This window comes from Ptiloglossa arizonensis, chromosome 3 (genome assembly GCF_051014685.1).
Source record: "Ptiloglossa arizonensis isolate GNS036 chromosome 3, iyPtiAriz1_principal, whole genome shotgun sequence".
In the NCBI taxonomy this organism is placed as follows: domain Eukaryota; kingdom Metazoa; phylum Arthropoda; class Insecta; order Hymenoptera; family Colletidae; genus Ptiloglossa; species Ptiloglossa arizonensis.
The window spans coordinates 9,218,118-9,239,907 of NC_135050.1; the positions used below are offsets into that span (position 1 = coordinate 9,218,118).

General features: G+C 33.9%; 1 protein-coding gene across 10 annotated transcripts in view; it reads right to left on the minus strand.

The window, feature by feature from the left end:
* The window catches only part of LOC143144634 (E3 ubiquitin-protein ligase RNF220), a 255,843-nt gene that overhangs the window by 217,963 nt on the left and 16,090 nt on the right, over positions 1-21,790 (minus strand). For all 10 annotated transcript variants that reach the window (XR_012991474.1, XM_076307246.1, XM_076307241.1 and 7 more), the window contains one exon: positions 21,175-21,721. Coding sequence is in view for 9 of the 10 variants with exons in the window: in XM_076307241.1 (XP_076163356.1) it covers positions 21,175-21,721 (547 nt within the window). In the remaining variant the exon portion in view is untranslated. The remainder of the gene's footprint in view (positions 1-21,174; positions 21,722-21,790) is intronic.

Consider the following 21,790-nt stretch of genomic DNA (forward strand, 5'->3'; position numbering starts at 1 on the left):
GTGTTCTTTCGTTAATTTCGACCATTCGAGAATCGATAATTGGGTGAATTGTGTAAGAAAAATGTGCCGTAGATTCGAGCGTAATTCCCGCGAAATTGTTCAAGTATAAAACTGGAGTAATCTTTCAACTGATTGAACTTCTACTCTGCATCGATCGTACGGGAAACCGAAGATGGTTTCAATTCGAGGAAATTGTATATTTTCCGTGTACTTCCTCCATTTTAGAATCGTGTTCCTATCGATTCTTGTTTTTTTCCTGCAAAAGTTATTCGAATAACTTTTGGAGAATTTCCAATTTCGTATAATTGAAAATACTTAAAACGAGTGTAGTGTTCCGACTTATTTTCACTAGAAAATTCTCCTAAATCCATCGGTAATACTCTCGTGAAAAATAATGAAAAATTGTAATTTTCATTGCCCGGTGAAATTCGATCCCTCGTACAATAAAAATCGCTATCGACTACCGACCACTGAACTCAGGTAATTCAAGACTCTCTCGCTGTTGCTCCATCTCGCTCACTCTCGGTGTAGCCTATTTATTTTCCTCGTCAGACAGTATATACGCAGCTTGGTCTCGGCCCGAGATAAAAATGGTTGATCTTCGGGAAAAAATGACAACCTTCCACAAGTAATTGAACAAGAGCCGGCCAGATTCGCGATCAGTTATCCGGGAGGTAGTTTATACGAACGTAATAACATTGCGAAAATCTCGATAGACCAGATGAAGAAGAATACGAGTATGCACTGCATAAAATATATTATGCAACGATGTCTCGGTCGAAGAAGATCACTGAGATATCTGCTTTGTTTTTAACGATACGAGAATATGTTTATGACGTAATTTGAATAGTTTCGGAGGAGAAATGGAAGAATATTTTTTACTAGAAAAAATACCACGTAAACTTTTAGTGTTTAAAGTTATCCGAAGCTCGTGACTCAAGACTGCAGAATGCAATGTAAAGAAATAGATATATGTCTCTTTGGTAAGAAATATCAATGATGTTGGAAACACTCGAATGAAGCGATGTTAAGAGAGAAAATTTCTTCCACGCCATTCCTTGTTCAGAACTATTTAAATTGTGCCATAATTATTTTTCACCCCATGAAGCACAAAGTAGATTTCGTTTGATCTGTATCGGCTGAGACACTGCACGTAAGTGTAAGATATTCATTTTTCAAATATATAATCCTTATAAGTAATTTTTATTTAGACACCAATACTTCAATCGAACAGTGCCAATAAATCAATAGATATACAATATTTTCTACGAGTTCGAACAAGTATTTCAATTTGAATTACTTTATTTTTATATAACAACGGACTTTTATGTAATTGTACTTTTTACTTGAATTTTAATCCTATTTGTAGACACACGCATACAATTTAATTGTTCAATGATTCAATTGATAGTGTGTAAGGAAAAATTATTTATTACACTCTCCAGAATATTTGTACACGTGTGCATTTTGTATCAATTTTAATTTTAATTTATGTAAAACTTGCATACTAATAATGTCATTAGAAGTTCTAGTTTCTTGATGAGAATAAATAATTATAATATCAAGTAATTCACTTTGTTTTCTTTTGTCACATCGTAGAGAGAAATAATTAATTGATACTATTAAACTAATAAATCTAACACGAAGTATAAGTCTATTGATCGATTGGATTGGTATTGTCATATTACAGTAAAGATAATTATTTTTTTACAATTATTAAATATTATAAAAATTATAATTCTTATACAATTATGTAACGTGTGTGTGCGAAGGGTATTGAGATATTCGAATTCTCTGACATCGATTATTTTAATTAGCATGAAAATATCTCTAACCTGAAACTCTGACCAATATAATTTATCAATTGTATATAGAATTTTTTTGTCAATTTTACTTTGCAGACTAGAATTACTTACTAAAGACACGCATCTTCTCAAAGAACGTTAATAGTCTACTACTCTCCATCGCTCACAAATAATATACAATACTTTTCCTTCGTGAAACGAAACGATCATTTTTATACTGAAAGCCATTTCTCCTTAAGCGTAATATATTCCTTCCAAATTATTCTGCGTTTTCGTTGAAATTAAATGACATATTCCCGGTCAGCTTTTTAATGCAGAATGATGACGTGAAAATGAATACGTAATAACAAAATGGCGAAATGCTAATTATTTCAATGCTCTTTCCGCGCATATGTACATGAATTCTGCGCGCAAATATTCAATTGCGAACTGCATTTTAGAGGAGAGCACAAACGTAGACTATATGTTCCGTGAATATAAATCGAGAATTGCAAATAAAGAAAATACAAAGGAACGTTGCAAAACTGAATGCGTGAAAGGTGTTGCCAAATGTAAAAGAAATTTAATTCCTTTGCTAATACGTAATATTTAACAAAATCAAATTCGGTCGAAGGAAAGTCGAATCTTTTATATTGTCGAGCAAAGTAAATAATAATATAGAATAAATCCAATCACCAAACGAAACCATTTTTACCTCACAAATTTAGAAAACAATTGTTTTTAAAATAGAAATTCATGTATCTTTTTTGCTCATAATTTGTATAAACGATGTATAGTTAAGGTGTAAATTTTTTGGTTTTAAGAACACATTTTTCAGGAAGCACTCTTTAGTTCTCATTAGAAAATAAGAAGAGAATGAAGAACAATTTTGTGTCTTGAAGCAAGCCAGAAAATAACAGAAACGTTAAAAAATTAAATAATTATTAGATCGTCCTAGATGAAGCAATATATTAATTTGACCTATGAAGCCGATAAAACACCTTCGAATGTTACTTGCTGTAGTTGTTGTCATACTACTTTTTCAAAACTCGTACAACATGAGACGACAAAAATGGACAAGCATTTCACACATTATTTTATCGACTATGAAACACAAAATTCTTACGACTTCACGATATATGGCTTTCGAATGCTTTCTACAGACTAAACTGAAGCACAACTGTCTCGCCATCAAAGTCCTTCTAACTCTTTGTGTTTATAAAACGCATCGCAAGAAGTATAAACACACCGCGAAACTTATGGGACGACCTAATATAACTGTTTTTAGTTATTCACGTTTCCTTCCTTCAATTTCGTAAGCAATCTTCTAATCCGTATTATGTTTCAATATTTAAACTATTTGTAAAATTGACCGTCAATTAGTACAGATATGGTACACTACTTGAACATATCGCGCGATGCTTTTCTTTATTCATTGGTGAAATAGTATTTATTCGCTCGCACTGTTTCAATTCAAGTTTCATTGATCAATTTCTCGTCGAGACGTTTCTCGTTGTCGGTGAAAGTTTGCTCAACCGATTGGAAAATTTAGATTCTTTTCTCAGCAATGATCAGAAAACAACGTTAACGGTATTAACGCGGAATTACATTCGGTTAACTGTTCTTGTTATAAAACGTAACCACGTTCCTAGCAATTACCCAAGAACACGCGCACGTTGATGCACGGATATAAAAATGACCACGAAATGGGTATCCGATTCTACTCAAGAAATTCATCGCGTTACATTTTCCCTATTGCCATTATCGCAAATACCCATAACCGAGTATCGACAACTCATTACGAGGAACTTTCCAACTGTCCGCAGCGAGAAAATGCGCGTAACGCGAAACTCATTACGATGCGTGAATAACGAGCCGCAGTATAGATTACCGGATTCAAACGAAGTAGAATTATTGAGTTACAAATGACCGGCATTCCACTGGCTGCTGTCCAACCACGATGTGACGAGAGCGGATAACTCACCGCGGAACATTCAATATTCTGCTTCTTTGTTAATATCGTACAGACGAGACAAATAATAATAATAATAAAGAAACGTTTCCTTTAGAATCTTCGCTCGTTAAAGGCCAGTGCCTTATTTAAGGAGCATTCAGAGAAACATATTTTCACTGGTATTGAAATTTAGTCGACTATCGTGTGGTTTCAAAGGTACGAAGTTGGGATTACATAATACGCGATGTAATATTTTTTGTTAGGAATAAAAAAGACGATATATAGATAATTTCCAGATTTTCGTTGATTAAATTAATTCTACTTTGCGTTATTATATTATTGTCGCTAATAGAGCTGTTCGTAGAAGTTTCAACTACCGTTGTTTGTTTTCCACTGTGTGCTGTATACAAACAGTGTATCTTAATATTATTAGATACCACTAGACCCCAGTGTCGTATTCATAGCATTGAAATTAGTATCACGTGTGTCAATTTTATATCAGTTTGTATCTTGTAGACCTAAATTAATATTTATAAATATATTCTATCAGTCTGGATTCTCTCATGTTTTTATTTAGTCGGTTGTTTCTTTCTAACTTATTAAATTCAATGCTGTGCATACGGAATTTACACCTGCACGTGAATTCATACGAAATATCGTTTCTCCTGTTCAACGAAAATAAAATTTCTTCAATATTCATCTATCGATAACTAAGAGAAGAAACATACGTTTGGATGATTCTCAGACTTCTTTTCAGCGACCACGTTTAGTGTATCTTAAAGATATGAGTGTACGAGTATCGGCAAAAATCAAAAATGAAATTTCAAAAGTATTCCTACGCTAGACTAAATCGAATGAAATTTTCGAATGAAGAAAGAAAGAAGAAACGTTTCGCCATTTCGTAACACTTTGAAATTAATTCTCATGGAGCGACGTTTAACTTTTAATTTCGTTTTTCACACAAAAGTTGAACACGATGTCATACACCCTGGGTACACGTTAGGCGTATATGAAACGCGATACCTTTAACGGGAATTTTTTGCACGGTTTTGCTTTATTGTTCCGCAAAAGTGATTGGTAACTGGCAGTATCGTCTGCAATGTCGCCATTCGTCACATGCTCTTTTATGGAATACAGACGAACAAGAGCGCAATGGTCGAGTATGGGATTGGTATGGCCCATAAGGCACCCCTTGTCTCTCTTTGACGATTGAAAAAATGCAATTAAAAATTTGGACGGTAATATAGGTCAGAGACACGACGGCCCCGTCATCAACCTCCCATCCCACCCCTATGATTCTGTGCAGTGCTACGCTCTCTACCTACTTCGTGACGACGAATTTTCGGAAATACGCGTTACCAAAGCGTCGCTCCGATGTTTCAACGACACTTCGTTTCTAATCAATGTTCTCGTTATATAATTAAACTATAACAATTCTCCTGCAAGAAACACAAGATATATTCAATTCTTATAATTAGAAAGATACTTTGCTTTACACTGACAGAAGCTAAAACGTAAGAATACACGATGCTTGTCATATTCAAATAGATGTTCTCGTTATATGATTAAACTATAACAATTCTCGTTCAAGAAACACAAGCTACATGAAATTCTTGTAATTAGAAAGATAGTTTGCCTTATACTGACAGAAGCTAAAACGTAACAATACACGATGCTTGTCATATTACATGAAATTCTTATAATTAGAAAGATAGTTTGCCTTATACTGACAGAAGCTAAAACGTAAGAATACACGGTGCTTGTCATATTCACAGAAATGTTCTCGTTATATGATTAAACTATAACAATTCTCGTGCAAGAAACACAAGATATATTCAATTCTTATAATTAGAAAGATACTTTGCTTTACACTGACAGAAGCTAAAACGTAAGAATACACGATGCTTGTCATATTCAAATAGATGTTCTCGTTATATGATTAAACTATAACAATTCTCGTTCAAGAAACACAAGCTACATGAAATTCTTGTAATTAGAAAGATAGTTTGCCTTATACTGACAGAAGCTAAAACGTAAGAATACACGGTGCTTGTCATATTCACAGAAATGTTCTCGTTATATAATTAAACTATAACAATTCTCGTGCAAGAAACACAAGCTACATTAAATTCTCGTAATTAGAAAGATAGTTTGCTTTATACTGACAGAAGCTAAAACGTAAGAATACACTGTGCTTGTCATATTCACAGAAATGTTCTCGTTATATAATTAAACTATAACAATTCTCGTGCAAGAAACACAAGCTACGTTAAATTCTCGTAATTAGAAAGATAGTTTGCTTTACACTGACAGAAGCTAAAACGTAAGAATACACGATGCTTGTCATATTCAAATAGATGTTCTCGTTATATGATTAAACTATAACAATTCTCGTGCAAGAAACCCAAGCTATATTCAATTCTCATAATTAGAAAGATAGTTTGCTTTATACTGACAGAAGCTAAAACGTAAGAATACACTGTGCTTGTGATATTCGCACAAATGTTCTTGTTGTATGATTAAACTATAACAATTCTCGTGCAAGAAACACAAGCTACATTAAATTCTCGTAATTAGAAAGATAGTTTGCTTTATACTGAGAGAAGCTAAAACGTAAGAATACACGGTACTTGTCATATTCAGACAAATGCAAATGAAATTTTTAAGTTAAAGTTTTCTTCGATCTGTGAGACTATCTTCTACTTATACTTAGAAATACACAAATAATACATTTTTACGAGAGAAATGTATCTAAATTGAAAAATAAACGTTAATAGAATGGAAAAGAGGAAAGAAATTGTGTCATATTTAAAGGAGAGAAAATATTTTTTAGAAATAACGATAGATAAAATTATCAAACCAATTTACAGTGTTACAGATACAAAGTACGCCACAAATGTAATATACATTTAAATGTATGTAGCAAATGAATAAAATAGACCTAGAAAAAACTATGTCAATTATGATGAAGCATCAATTTACATATTTGTCTCTCATATAGAGTGAACAAAGAGCATGTGTAATATTGAGGTCAAATTAGAAAATCGAACAATTAAAAATTAATATTTTATTATATTCGTAACGTTGAATTTTATAAATATTTTATTTCACGTAGTTTTAATAATTGTTTTTATAATTGTATGTAAAGAATCATTTTTCTTAGTTGAATATCACAGAATTAACCTTCCTTTTTTGATTCAATTGAAATTTAGTTTGTAAGTATAGAATATTACTTTTTATCCTTTCAATTAGACAATTCGATAACTAAAACTTAATGAATCACGACAAAATTTGCTATATCTACTGTTTAGTAAATATAGTCGTAATTTCTAGTTGCATGAATCTAACGTAAAATTTCTAAAATTCGTACGATTTTCTTTCACATACATATTCAAACATTTTGCCCGACAGGCAAGGTTGCGCAGAGTTTTGTCCGGTTGTTCGTCGGTTTCATTAACGCTTCGCGCGTAGGAGCACTTACCCTCATTTGTATTCTGAGAACGAACAGCGAGCCATGCCGCGATTTACTAGCACGTTCTACGAATTATTTGGTAATCAAATTTTTCCACTCTCGTCCCTTACCTCGAGAAATGGCTGGAAAGGTGCACGTCGTTCGGACCTTTTACAATGATTTCTCTATTTTACGGTGGTTGCGTGAGAAGGCCATTAGGAGTCCCGTGTAAACGTGCCATGAAAACGATTTCAAGTAAATAGTTATAACCGGCCGCTTTCAAACGAAACACGCTAACAAAATTAATCGTTCTCGAATTGAATGAACCAAAATCTTCAGAAATATTTGTACTCGTTTAGTAATTAATCAAACTTCGAAAAATTTCGATGGAATAAATATTATCCAAATCATTTGTGTTCTTGCCTATGAAACCAGTTAACCCATTAGATATTAAATTCTTTCTCTTTTCCAAATTAATGTTAACTATTTACAAATAGCAAGTGACAATCATATTGATCAATTTTAATTTCAGTTGAAAATTATTTTCTGAATGTTCTATTAACAGCTAGGATATTTTAGATCTTTCTAATAAAAAATATGCACTTTTTGCTATATTATACTCGTATCATAAATATTTAAAACTAAGTATACTAAAAAAATACTCGTATTACTTTCTCATATTGTATTTTGCAATATACGAATTGTTATAATTCCAAAAAATACGAGTAGTGCATGAAACATTTATTGCTTGTTTAACTTTTGTTTTATAAACAATACTGAAATTATACGAACGCCACCATTGCTCGAATAACTGTATAGTAAAACAATTGCTGAAGATAAATGTAAAATACAGCTAGCGGCATACATCTATTTTGTAAAATAGAACGATATTTGTAAGTGATAAACAAATCATTTTTAAATTTTCGCATTAACGAATTTCGCTTACAAAGCACGAAAATATTATGAGATTTAATATTTCCAATTTAAAATTTCGCCGAATCTGGTTCAATTAATTCATGTCACGTCTTTCAATAGCAGCGTGAAACAATAAAATGGAAATTAATATGTAATAACGGAAACAATAAAATAAAATACAGACTCTCGTTACTCACTCGTTTTTTTTTTTCGCATGGATATGTGCAAGTCGCACTGACGAAAGATCGACTACAAACTGCATTTTTGTACGAAAAAGTGCACATAGATACACACATGTATGTATACCACCGAATTGTCTATCCACGTGGTTTGTATATTTGCATAGAACATCTGGGTATGCGATGAAGCGAACAAGTATTCAAGTATTTTAACATCCATAGTGTGAGACAAGACTCAGATTTCTTAAATATTTAATTTAACCACACATACGAAGCTTTGAAACCTTAAATAATTTGGGTGAAAGTAGCACAATGTATTGAAAAATACTAGAGAATTAAATGCAACTAGAGATTTCCTATTTTCATCCTTTCTATAGGATTACACAGTGTTCGCAGGAATACTAGCCAGCTTTTTTCTCAAAAATAACAAGTGTATCGAAAAAATGAAAGAAGAAAAAGTTTTATTTTTTATAATCGACACATTAGTGTGTACCAATGTATCTACGATCATTTTCAAGAAGCGGAGATGGCGATTAATATTTCAAATAGAATGCTGTATATTTTTCTATATCGTTTGAAAGACGAGTTCGACCATGGTTCGTACTATAGCCTTCAGGGTCACAGAAAATCCGAAATTAAAGAAATATTCGAAATATTTTCCAGCATTTTATTTATCGGTATTTCTATCCGATCAAAACCGAAATAACTTTTATACTAGAAGTGAATATCACATTGAACATTGGCAATCAATGGAATTTTTATTCCAAAAATTTAGTTTATTGAAAGAATTGTTCTGTTCGTCGAAGAAAAAATTCGAGATCAAAGAGATTGGAATACATTGAAACCGAAGTAGATAGTTTTGATGAACAGAAGCATATCAGTTTTGCCACAGTGAGATTGTGCTTTAGAACAAAATTCTACAAGCATCACAATACGTCAATCATTCTTTAATACGAATGAATTTTAGGCAACTCCGCTAAATCAGTATCAGCTAATATCGTCAATCGTTAACGAAACACGGCGTGCATCGGTGTTAAACCTGATGTACCACCTTGCCAATGAGAAATTATATAAATATCGACAGACGTTGTGTGAGTTCGACATTGCAAATTTTGCACGGAGAACACAAAATGCTCGAAGTATCAGGTGGACGAGCGACGCTAAACAAACGTTGCTTCAATATCAGGCTAATATTTACCAAATAACTCCATACAGACTCAATAACAAACACGAAAATTACTCACCATACGTATCTAATATTGCACCACGTAATAGTACATCGGTATACTTGCGACAATAACGAACGATCGAAATTTGTTTAAAGCTTTAGACACATCGTTCAGCTTCGTGTAATAAGTTGAACGTTGAAAACAAATATAGATACGAAAGACTCAAAGAAACGATGTATCAAGACATCTATTTAGATTATTTAATTTATTTGTGTTCAGTATCAAATAACAATCCCTTGATAATTCGGTATCATTCCGTACTAAACGATAGTAATGATATATTAAATATATTATTATATTTAATATACAAGGTGAACTGAAAGCTATTGTCATCCGAAATAATTTGTAATTTAATAAGTTTCAGGAAAAAAGTTCTATATCAAATATATTCTATTTATTGAGGCTCATCGAACAGATGCATTTCAAGTTTACATTTTTTCAAAGACATTAAAGTGACTTTAAACTTTTCAAATGATACTCATGATGATATTTTGGCTAGTAAATAAAACAAAAAAAATTCCTTTAAAACAAGTAAAATCGTTCAATGGATAATGATGTAAATTGTTAATTTTTCCGAACATTTGTTCCTATCTGTTAATTGTTCTTTTCTATCTATAATTTAACGTAATCACAATTTTCAGCATTGCCATTGTGCTTCATTGTTTCATATTTCTACAATTTCTATACAGTTCATTGTTTACGTATAATAAAATGTGAGTTTACCTGTTTAAAAACTAAACAAACCCCTGAACAAGATGTCGATTAATTTTTCTAATTTTTTCATCGCTCGACCATCATTCACAGTTGATTTGATAAATTCAAAATGAATCGAACGAACGCTCTTCTTCCCAACAAGATACACAAAACCGTACAAACGGTTCAACATCAAGGAACTTCGAATCGCGCTAACAAAAATATATCTCTGATGCAACAATAATCATTTTCAATTCCAGTTTGCACGCGTGATGAATGCAGTGGCACTAAAATTACGACACAATCAGTGTACGGGCGCAATCAGTGTAATGCTACAATTCAGCAAAAATTGCACAATGGAATTAGCGAAAAACACAAATAACTGTAAAATCCGTGCATAATCAGTTCCCTGGATAATATATCGCAGTGATGCGTAAATTTTATACCGGATCGTCATAATATGCGCAAGCGGGGCTGCTCGCTGGTATGCACATGAATGTGCAATCGCCAGGCCAACAGATGTAGTTTGGTTTGCCGCCAGGAGGAGAGGTGAAATCGTTCCGTTTGGTAGACTGTTTGAACGTTTTGCGATGAGTTTATTCGAGTTATCAATTTCCTGACAAATATCTGCATTTCCGTTCACGTATCTCTATCCCCAACCCTTTCGCTTTTTCCCTCGTCTCTCTGTTTTGCGATTACAATATAATCGATTTCATTTCAATGCAAAAATGCGCATTGCCTGCTGCACTGGCGATCTTCTTTCATTTCAATGGAGGAACACGATTCGTTCAAAGGTCACTATTCGAATGTTGCAAGAAATATTACATCGTATCAAAACGTTCGTTTATTAACCACTCCGTGCATGCAAATAGTGAACATTATTATTTTGTCGTAAACATAATACTACTACAACTACTACTATTATTACTCGTAATACTATTGCTACTATCATTACTCCTACTACTATTACTCCTATTACTACTACTATATTAATCCTACTACTACTACTACTACTACTACAACTACTACTACTACAACTACTACAACTACTACTACTACTACTACAACTACTACTACTACTACTACTACTACTACTACTACTACTACTACTACTACTACTACTACTACTACTACTACTACTACTACTACTACTACTACTATTACTACTACTACTAATAATAATAGTAATAATAACGATGTTGATATTGTCGATGATGATTGTATATCTTCGTTATACATTAAAAGGAAAAATAATATTGATGTACTATATTATTGAGCAAAGAAAAACGAGTAAAATTAAATATACGTTCGGCACAAAGGCGACCTATAACTATGTATAAATTATTATTAATCAAATTTTGAAAATAATATAATAAGAGTTCAATAAAAGAATAAAGAATAATAAGTATGCAAACAAAATAAATAAAAAGAGAATTTGATACAGATCGTTTGCGTATCGTTGATTGCAATTAATGTACTAACCTTAACCCTCGTATGACGATCCGTGGTGGATGGTGGCTGGGTCTCGCGTGATCCATACGAGTACATACATACATAACTCTTATATACAGTAATCAGTAAAACTGAATACAGTTTATAAAATTTCCAAAACTATTCACACTGATTCAGATACACACCATTATATTATAACATGATAATATTCATTCGATATATTTTCAAATTGTCTCTTACTATTTTATCGAGTGCATTTTTACCATTCTTTATACTATTGTAACATTAAAGAATTTTTTAATTATAATCACTTTCTCTTTATATTATTATACTGTGTTCACGGTACAGGCTGGATAATAAAACAAAATATTTTCGTGTTTTGGGGACGTAGGACACCAAGGCTAGGTTTTTCATGAGGAAATGAAACAAAATTGTGAAATGAACAAAAATTATGAAGAAAATTTATGCCGATCTTTCACTTATATAAAAATCTTCCTAAATCATGTTTGCTTCCACGAGACTTTCCAAAACGACCAAGTAATAAAAGAAGTTCGATAAATGCAACGGTTTCGATACAATTCACTGTAGCAGTTTCCACTTTTTGTTCAATTTCGTACTTACACTTGCTTTTTCATTCGTATGTAAAATATTAGTGTCAATTATTTCTTCGTCGATGAAAAGATTGAAACATTGTTTCACTGTTACCACGGTTTTACTTTTTATGACGAGAGAGCCATGTCTCGACAAATTCTGAGAATTAGTGACATTTTTATTCCATGAAATATATACATATTTCCATACACGTTCAGAAACATTATGATATCGGTCATCCGTGTCACGATCATTATGATTTTACGTATCAAACTTATCACATTCTGCATTTCGTATTTCTGGCTCAACATCGCTAAATACTTCACTGCCACTATCTGACGAAATTTCATTATTGTATTCGTCCACATCATTCAGCGTTCGCCCAAAATCCCTCTGACTATTCACGGATATTACAAATGTACTTGTATCATTTATAATAAAACTTACGTGAAAAATCGTTGCACGTTGTATAAAAATCTTTGATAAAACTATACTGTATAACGTTCACTAAAATAAATCTATAGATTACTTTGGACATTACGAGAAATCTTCGAGACGTCATTTGCTTGTCTCAATCATTCTTCGAACTGTTAATAAAAGAGTTTCATTATCTTTAAGAGTATAGGATGACAAGTGTTGTATTAAACTTTGCCGGTACAAAGCAGTCACTCTTTTGCCATTTGACGGAGATATGATTTCAAGACACGATACTGAAAAGATTCTACATAAGAAATTTTACTTTTGTTCAACAATTATACATCTAGAGTTCGTTATCGTTTTGCTCGAGTTTGTATTAAAAATACTTTCAACTTTCTCAGATATATACGAGTAGAGTTTCCTTTTACCAATGGAGTAAAATTTATATCGAGTTACATCGCGGATATGGAGATCCTATTACGGTATTGTTTCGTTATATTTCGTAATATGTTCCTTTTTGAATTTTGCGAATATCGTTCTTATTTTATTTTTATAAACTCTTTCTCAAACCTTGACAAATTCGTAAAATTGTCCGCTATTTTTCGCATAGGGTAAACGTGCCAGTGGTCGACCCTTAGTAATCAGCCTCTCCTAAAATAAATGTCGGATAATTAAGAAGTAATGCCAAAATCGCGTAAAATAAAATGTGCCAGTTGTCAATCTATACCTCTACTTTCGAAAGTATACACAGTTTCATGTCCCTAATGATAATACTGTGAACTACAAAAATTCTTGTCCTGACAGCGATTAGTTAACTGATATCACGTGGCGAAATTTCAATGAATTCAGTAACAGAAGTAAGCATCTAAAATAATGTCTATCGTTGATAAATGTAAATTTTAAATATTAATATTTTACATTAGTATGAATTCAGTAACAGAAGCAAGCATCTAAAATAATGTCTATCGTTGATAAATGTAAATTTTAAATATTAATATTTTACATTAGTATGAATTCAGTAACAGAAGCAAGCATCTAAAATAGTGTCTATCGTTGATAAATGTAAATTTTAAATATTAATATTTTACATTAGTAATACTCAAATGAAAGATTTCTGAGGTTAAAATAGTATTAATCGGTTAATATATACGTTTTTTTTTTTTTCTGTAGGATCGATTACTATTATTGAAAATATAAGCAAAATTAATAGACGAGTGCCACGGTTTACTATTGGATAGTGTTCAAGATTAATGTACGACCAGTAGTAGGCCGTCAAAATACAAAACAGCTGTGAATTGAATCTAATAATACATAGTTGCTCGCCAATAAATTAAATATTCCGAATTTTCGAATAAGTGCATCGTTTGAAATGTTTAAACGCAAAGATGAATCGAAAGCTGATCATAAAATGGAAGTGATTCAGAAAACGAGTCGAAGTCGTGCAAATTGAACTGAAAGTCAAGATATTCACAAGACAGAAGAATTTGGAAAGGAGAATAAAGATTGCGCGCGATCTACAATTATTATAAATAACGAAAGAATGGATGACAGTGCCGTTGCAAAACTATTATCACTTCGATCATCGCATGAAGAAATGAAGGAAATTGATAGCGATGTGATAAAGAAAGAGAACACTTCTTTGATGAGGCATTCATTTTTCCCAAAAATTATTAATAAATAAAGTAAAAATAAAAAGAATAATAAGCCAGTGCTTGCTGCTATTTGCAGCAGAAGGAAAACAAGAAGCACGAAAAGAAAGCTACAGAAACGAGAAGAAAGAAAGAAAAAATAATTGACGATAAATGTGCGAAGAAGAAAATAATTAAAAAGAAAATAATTGAAGGCAAAGGCAACAAAATTACACCGAAAACTGATACCATGCAGAACGTGCTTTAACGATTTATATAGTGATGCAAATGACAATGAAAAACATGTAGGATGCAACGAATGCTCTGCATAGTTTCATGCTAAATGCGCAAAATTCGTAGGCCATACCGATACCTAAAATAAATCATTTATTTGTTTATTGTGTTCATTTGCTAAAGTACTACGAGTGTTATTAAAGTAAGTTTTTTCAGTCTATTTTATATTACAAGCATAGAAAGAAAATTGTTCTGTTTCATTTTATTTTACTTTTTACTCATCAAAATAGAACTCGTGTTTTGTTTTTGTAAATTAATGCATAAGTGCATTGTGCAATAAATACAAACAAACAGTTCTGTTTATTTATTCGCCAATTTAGTTGTTTTAATTACCTAAATACTTATGCAACTTATAACGGCTACTTGCGGACATTTTTGCATATTCTTGTACATTCCGATTGTAAATTAATATATTGTTAAACGGACTAGAAAATATTCTTAAAATATGTACTTCAAAGAATACAGCGATATATAAAACATTTAGAAACTGATTGATTAACAATAATCACGCATAGGTTGAATTTTCATAATGGCTTAAATGGCCGACTGCTAGAACATTTATTCTAGGGTAAATAAAGCGATCTTTTATAATTTTCTACCGTCATGCGCGATATAAATTTTACTCCATTGGTAAAATGAAACTCTACTCGTATATATCTGAGAAAGTTGAAAGTACTTTTAATACAAACTCGAGCAAAACGATAACGAACTCTAAATGTATAATTGTTGACCAACGAACAATAAATTTTTTTATGTAGAACAGAAGAACTCGAAAATCATAAACTGATTCGTTGTAAATCGTGGCTGTCTCTCAAGTGGACGGTCTATAACGAAACAATACTGTAATATGCATTGTAACTGCTATGAACCTAAAAGTAGAATCTTTTCAAGTGGACTGAACGACCGTTTCGATCTATATGTAGGTACCTAGTGTGTCAACATCTCGTCTCTCCGCAGTACTTATATGTAGCGAAACACTGAACATGTTCCAATTACCGGATGCCAGAAACATCAAAATTGCATCGTGATACCAATCGTACCGCAGATTGATAGAATACAACTATGCTGTATCTCTGGATGAACGGTAATACGATCGCGTCGTTATCAGTAAACGATAGTCGCTCATACCGAGACGTTTACACACGTTGCCAATTCGAACGAATCACCGCTGAATTCGTCATGGGAGAATTAAAGAATTCGTAAATGGAAAATACACAATCTGTAATTAGCATGTAGAAAGGGTTACGAAGAGGCTAAGTCGCAATTACAAGGAAAAATGATTTTAAGCACGATGATCTGGTCTTTCGTCATTGTTCTGAAAACAATTGTATTCTTCTACAATACTGGCAACGTATCAGGAATATAGAATGAAACTTTGCAAAAATATAAAACTTCCCAATTGATATATACATGAAAACTATGTTTAATCGTTTTTAACATTTGCATAGTTGCTAACGACCTTAGCTATTGAAGTGATCTTGAACGTAAGTTAAACAAACAAAAAATTTAAAAACGAAAAAGGGGAACGGTAGAAATTCGTAGTTTCATTTGAAAGTTTTCGCTTTATTTTGATAAAAAATAATAGAATATTCTATTATTTTTATTCTATATAAGTAACTTTGAATATCATTTACACTTCTTAAACACGAACATCAATCGATGAGACATTCACTGGTGTAATATTTCTCAATGCTCCATCTGTATGCGAAATTTCATCAAAATCAAATTGTCAATTAGGTAACGCTCCTTCCAAGTAATTAAATCAATAGCGCGTGCATTCATTGAATTTGAAAACTGATTTACGCAGAAACATAATCACATTAAAGGGTACCCTTTATCATTTGTAAAAAGTAAAAGTGATTGAAATCGATCGATAGCTAATAATTGTTCGTCCGTGTGTCCGAGAGTTATTCAGAAATAGTTACGTGCTATTTCGCACAGTACCAATACCGACGAGACATTTTTCTACGCCGTTAAAATCAAATAGAGATAGTGTAATTTCGCGAATGGAGCAGCAAATGGTATTTATTTACCATGAATCCCTGTCAATCGTGATAATGAACATATTTCATGCGTAAGTATTGATACATCCCAACCCCCTTTTCGACGCAGCAACCAAAAAGGGCGCGCGGTATGCTCGTGTGAGCAAAACGATACATCGTTGAGTTTAAAATACACAGGAACGGTTCGCGGGCGTATGGTAAATCAAATTATTTGCTGATTATTTCACGATGTTCCCCACAAATTCTTCAACTCCATATGCCGATTACGCAATTAATTTCCATAGCATAAATCTTGTGCACCGAGTAGCAGTCTCATTTCGATACTGTACCGGCGCATAATTACAAATTTCTCAATTATATATATATATATACATACAACTTTTCGATGATAAATCATTTTACATTTCTAATTAGGGAAGAAGGCGAGTATCTGTCACATTTGTGCTGTGCACCCATCCAAGTCGAATTCTGTGACGTAAAACCGATGGCTAGACACAAATGTAGAATTTAAAATTGTTAAACTTTAATTCACCACGTTAGAGGATTTAATTAAATATATTGTAGAAGTTGTAGGTGGTAAATCGTTCGACGTGCGTGCAATTAAGAATTAATTTCGATTGATTGTAATTATTATACCGAGGATATTCGGGCACTTAACGTATTGTCAAAATATGACAATACGGACGACAATAGGGCAGAAATTGTACTATGGTTAACGGATAATACCAAGTCGTTCAATGATGGAAAATTAAAGCGCACTGCTTCCACAACTCTGTGTAATTCACGAATCACACTGCTCGAATACATTATATTTCGATAGAATATTTTCAACTTTTCAGAAACGTCTTTAATACATGTAGATACATCTGTCACCAAAAGTACTGATCGAAACAGTCGTATCGAAAGTAAGTGTTTTTACTCGAAAGTAAATAAAGAAAATTTATCCATAGTAATAATGACAGCTTAAAATTCTTTTTTTATATAATCACAACTTTCCAATTTGTTCGATGGATACTTGGTAAATTCTTTTAACGTGTGTTGCACAGAACGTGGATGACAGTCCCCATTGAAATATCATCGCAAATTAATTCTATGTATTTTACTATTCGATTACCAGCACTCTTATCGATCTCTTTATTTCATACTTCTTGAGTTATATTCATATCAACTTCTTCTATGAGTGAACTAATTAAATTACTTATCGGAATATATTCGCAGCCATTGCTGTGTTTCATACGTATTTGTTATTGAAATTATTTCTCGCTTTTTAACTATTGTAACTTCTTTCTAGTTGTTTTTATCATTGTCTGTTGTTTGATTAACATTTTCTTCGTTATTTGCTGAACTTTCCCACTCTCCAGTACTTGTTTTTCCTTATTCTTATTTTCTTCATTGGTGGTTTAGGTTTGGGTTTTTTTTAACAGAATATTCATTGCCATTGGCAAATATTATAATATCCTCAACGGTCTGATCCATGTTGATATTATTGACGATGAACAACCGTTGTTACACTCACTGATCACACGCAGCACTTTTATTATTTACTTCAAGAACAATCCGACACACGACTGTCACAGTCAACTGTTCGAGTGGAACTCTGCCAGCTTCAAATGTATTAAAATTAGTAAGAAATCTATGAATAAGATATTGAAAAATTTAACCAACAACATCGGATTTTACGACACAAATATAATAAACGTATATATATAAAATATACAATACACCTCTGCATATGTACTTAAACAAACATTAATTCTGTGGAAATTAACCCCTGTTTACTTTGAATGAAATTGTTTAACAATTGTTTTACGATTATCAGTTATTGTCAACTGAACACACTTCGTTCTCGTACAGTAATATAATTCTAAATGTCTTCTTAATTATGCGACAGTCAGTTTAACTTTTTTAATGCGCAGGAAGTATATTTCTAAGAAACATTGCATTGTATAATGCAGTGATCCTTTGTTTAAAGTACAACTACATTAAAATATAGAAGTACTATGTAAAAATGCAAAAAACCAAAAATTAATTTCATATTGTCTTTACCAGTTATTAGAAGACAATTATTTTACCTTTTCGATGAGGTTTAGTTTCATGCTTAAGACTCGTAGTGTATGCAAAACAAGCAAAACAAAACGTGCTCCATTTCACTATTAATTTTCTATAAAAATATGCATTTACACGAACATCCGCACGAGAAATAAACATAAGAATGTTTCGTACAGTACAAATTTACACAAATTCTTGATTCGAGACCGGTCGAGCAAAATTTTACGCAAGCAAGTCCTCTTTGCAACGCATACGCACCATGCCAAAGTGAATATCGACTAATTAATGACACGGTTGTGTAGTGTTTGTCACAGTCAAAGGACATCGTTATCCTGGCGTTGAGCACTCGAGAAATAAAACTAAAAGGCAGTTTGACGCCAAGGTTGCACGCCTTCGACCTTTTCCAACCCTTTTTTCTCGTCTTGCAATCAAACGAAAATTAGCCGCAGTACAAGGACAGGGAGACATAGAAAGAGAGAGATAAAGAGAGAGAGAGAGAGGGAAAGGGGTGGAGGATACGCGAATCCCGACCACTGTGTGCTTTTTTCGATTTTAACAGAGGAAATTTACAAAGCGACCTGCTAACCAACCAAAGGACGATTCTTCGAGGGTGAAAGAGCAGAGGAGCAAAAGTGAGAATGAAAAATGCTCGGGGGGACATTAAGCTGGAGGAAGAGGAGCGAAAAAACGATCGCTGCGAAATCGTAGTCGAGAAAAATGAATAGCTCTATCTTTCGGTAATTAAGACTGTACCGAAAAATAAGCAAACACATGGAAACGAGCCCTGTACGGACCTTCAGACATGGCACAGCTGCCACGACCCTGAGAATTCAAATAAACGACTTAGGTAGATTAAGCATACAAATCTCCGCAGTGCCTCCTTTGCAAATTCCTATATATATATGTTTCAGCTGGCCTTTTGTAAACAGAGTGGACTATCTAAATGGGAACGCCTAAATATCTCCGTTAGTTATGGATATATGAAGGAACCGTTCGGGTCGAAAGTTTCGTTCAAGTTCTTTCTCTCAACGTTTCACTATCATTAATTATTATCAACGATGTTCCTTTCTTACAACGGTACTCTGTACGCTTATTCAACGATTTGCAACAATGTCCCATTCCCGATCACCTAATCCTCGGATACTTACATTTTATTAACAGATCACGGGGTAAGTCTAAATGGAATCCTAAATATCTTCGTTATTTATGGATTATGAAGGAACCGTTCGGGTCGAAAGTTTCGTTCAAGTTCTTTTTCTCATTTTCATTATCATTAATTATTGTCAATGATGTTTCTTTCGATTAAATGATAAAATACAGCGGTACTCTGTACGCTTATTCAACGATTTGCAACAATGTCCCACTCCCGATCACCTAATCCTCGGATACTTACATTTTATTAACAGATCACGAGGTAAGTCTAAATGGGTGGTAAGTATAAAACGCCTAAATATCTCTGTTACTTATAGATATATGAAGAAACCGTTCAGGTCAAAATTTTTGTTAAACTTCTTTTTCTCAACATTTCATGATCAACGATGTTTCTTTCAACGAAACGATACAGTACAGCGTTACTCTTTACGCTTACTCAACGATTTGCAACAATGTCCCACTCCCAATCACCTAATCCTCGGATACTTACATTTGAATGGTTGTTCATTGCCATTTGCCATTTTCTCCGATATTGCAATCTTCGTTGTCGTCGCTGAACGTAAAGGCGACAGCGAGGTTTCGCGCAAGGCACTCCCGTAAAAATGTAACGTTTTCGCAAAAACTGACCAAGAACGCATTTACTTCATCACACTTCACAAGAGAATTACACAACATATCCCGCACCGATTTTCGTAAGGGAATAAAGAACCGAAAGATATTTCGCTCCTCGTGATTCAATTTCTCCGTTGAAACTCGATAGATCACTCGAATACTACACATTAAAACGATCAAAACTGTGTCGCTCGGGAAACAAAAAATTTACCAAAATCTATTCGGATTGTTCACTCGAAAAGCAAAAGTTCCGAATCTTTGATTCTCATCGATTCCTCGATAGATTCTAGCTACTGTATCGTACACTATTGTAATTTTCATTGCTCGATATCTCGTAACTAAACTATACACTAAAGATTCTCCGTCTACCTAAAACGCTCAATTAAACTCGGTTCGTGATACGGTCAGTTTGTTAGCGTTCGGTACTTTGTGTCCCCGATCGCTGATAAAACATCAGACAGTGACAATATCGTAGTCACGGAGATCGACGACTCGAACCAAAACGGAGAGTTCCGAATCTTCGATTTTAATCAATTCCTCGATATCTCGTAACTAAACTATACACTAAAGATTCTCCGTCTACCTAAAAAGCTCAGTTAAACTCGGTTCGTGATACGGTCAGTTCGTTAGCGTTCGGTACTTCGTGTCCCCGATCGCTGATGAAACATCAGACACTGACAATATCGTAGTCACGGAGATCGACGAGTCGAACCAAAACGGAGAAAGTACGGACGAATGAACCGTGTGGGAGAAAAATTTGGTGAAACTTACGTCGATAAGGTCGTCCTTCTTCGGGCGTGGAGCGCTCGGTGTTCTCGGATCCGGGGGTCGCGTTGGCGTCGCGATCCTCTTCCTCGGGTGTGGTGCCGCGATTTGGGACCGATCCGGTACCGGGCCCGGTCGGTGATCTACTCGTGGAGCCAGCGGGGCTCTGAGGCGCGATTTCTGATCCTGTCGCGGTACTCGCACCACCGACACCACCTACACCTCCGATGCCGGCCGTCGCTCCGGAAACCGAAACCACGGCGCTACCGCCGGCAGAGGACAACGACGACGGTGAGAACATGTTCGATAAACTCGACAGAGAACCGATGCTGGGCAAACCGGAGCCAGTCACCGGCCCGTTTCCGGTTTCTACTTTTAGGCACTTGCTCGGTGGAGCGAACGCCGATGGCCCGAGGGGCCTGAACCCACCGAACGGTAAACGGTGATCCAGAGGGTGCAAGAATTGCGGTGGTAAGTGGAGCATATGATGGAGCCCGTATCCGAGAGAAGCTGCGGTGCTGAACGGCACTTGAAGGTCCTTCGAGTCGGTCACCTGACGAACAGAATATCACGGATTAGGCGAGGGACAGTGGAGCTCGATACAGTGGTTAAATAATAACAC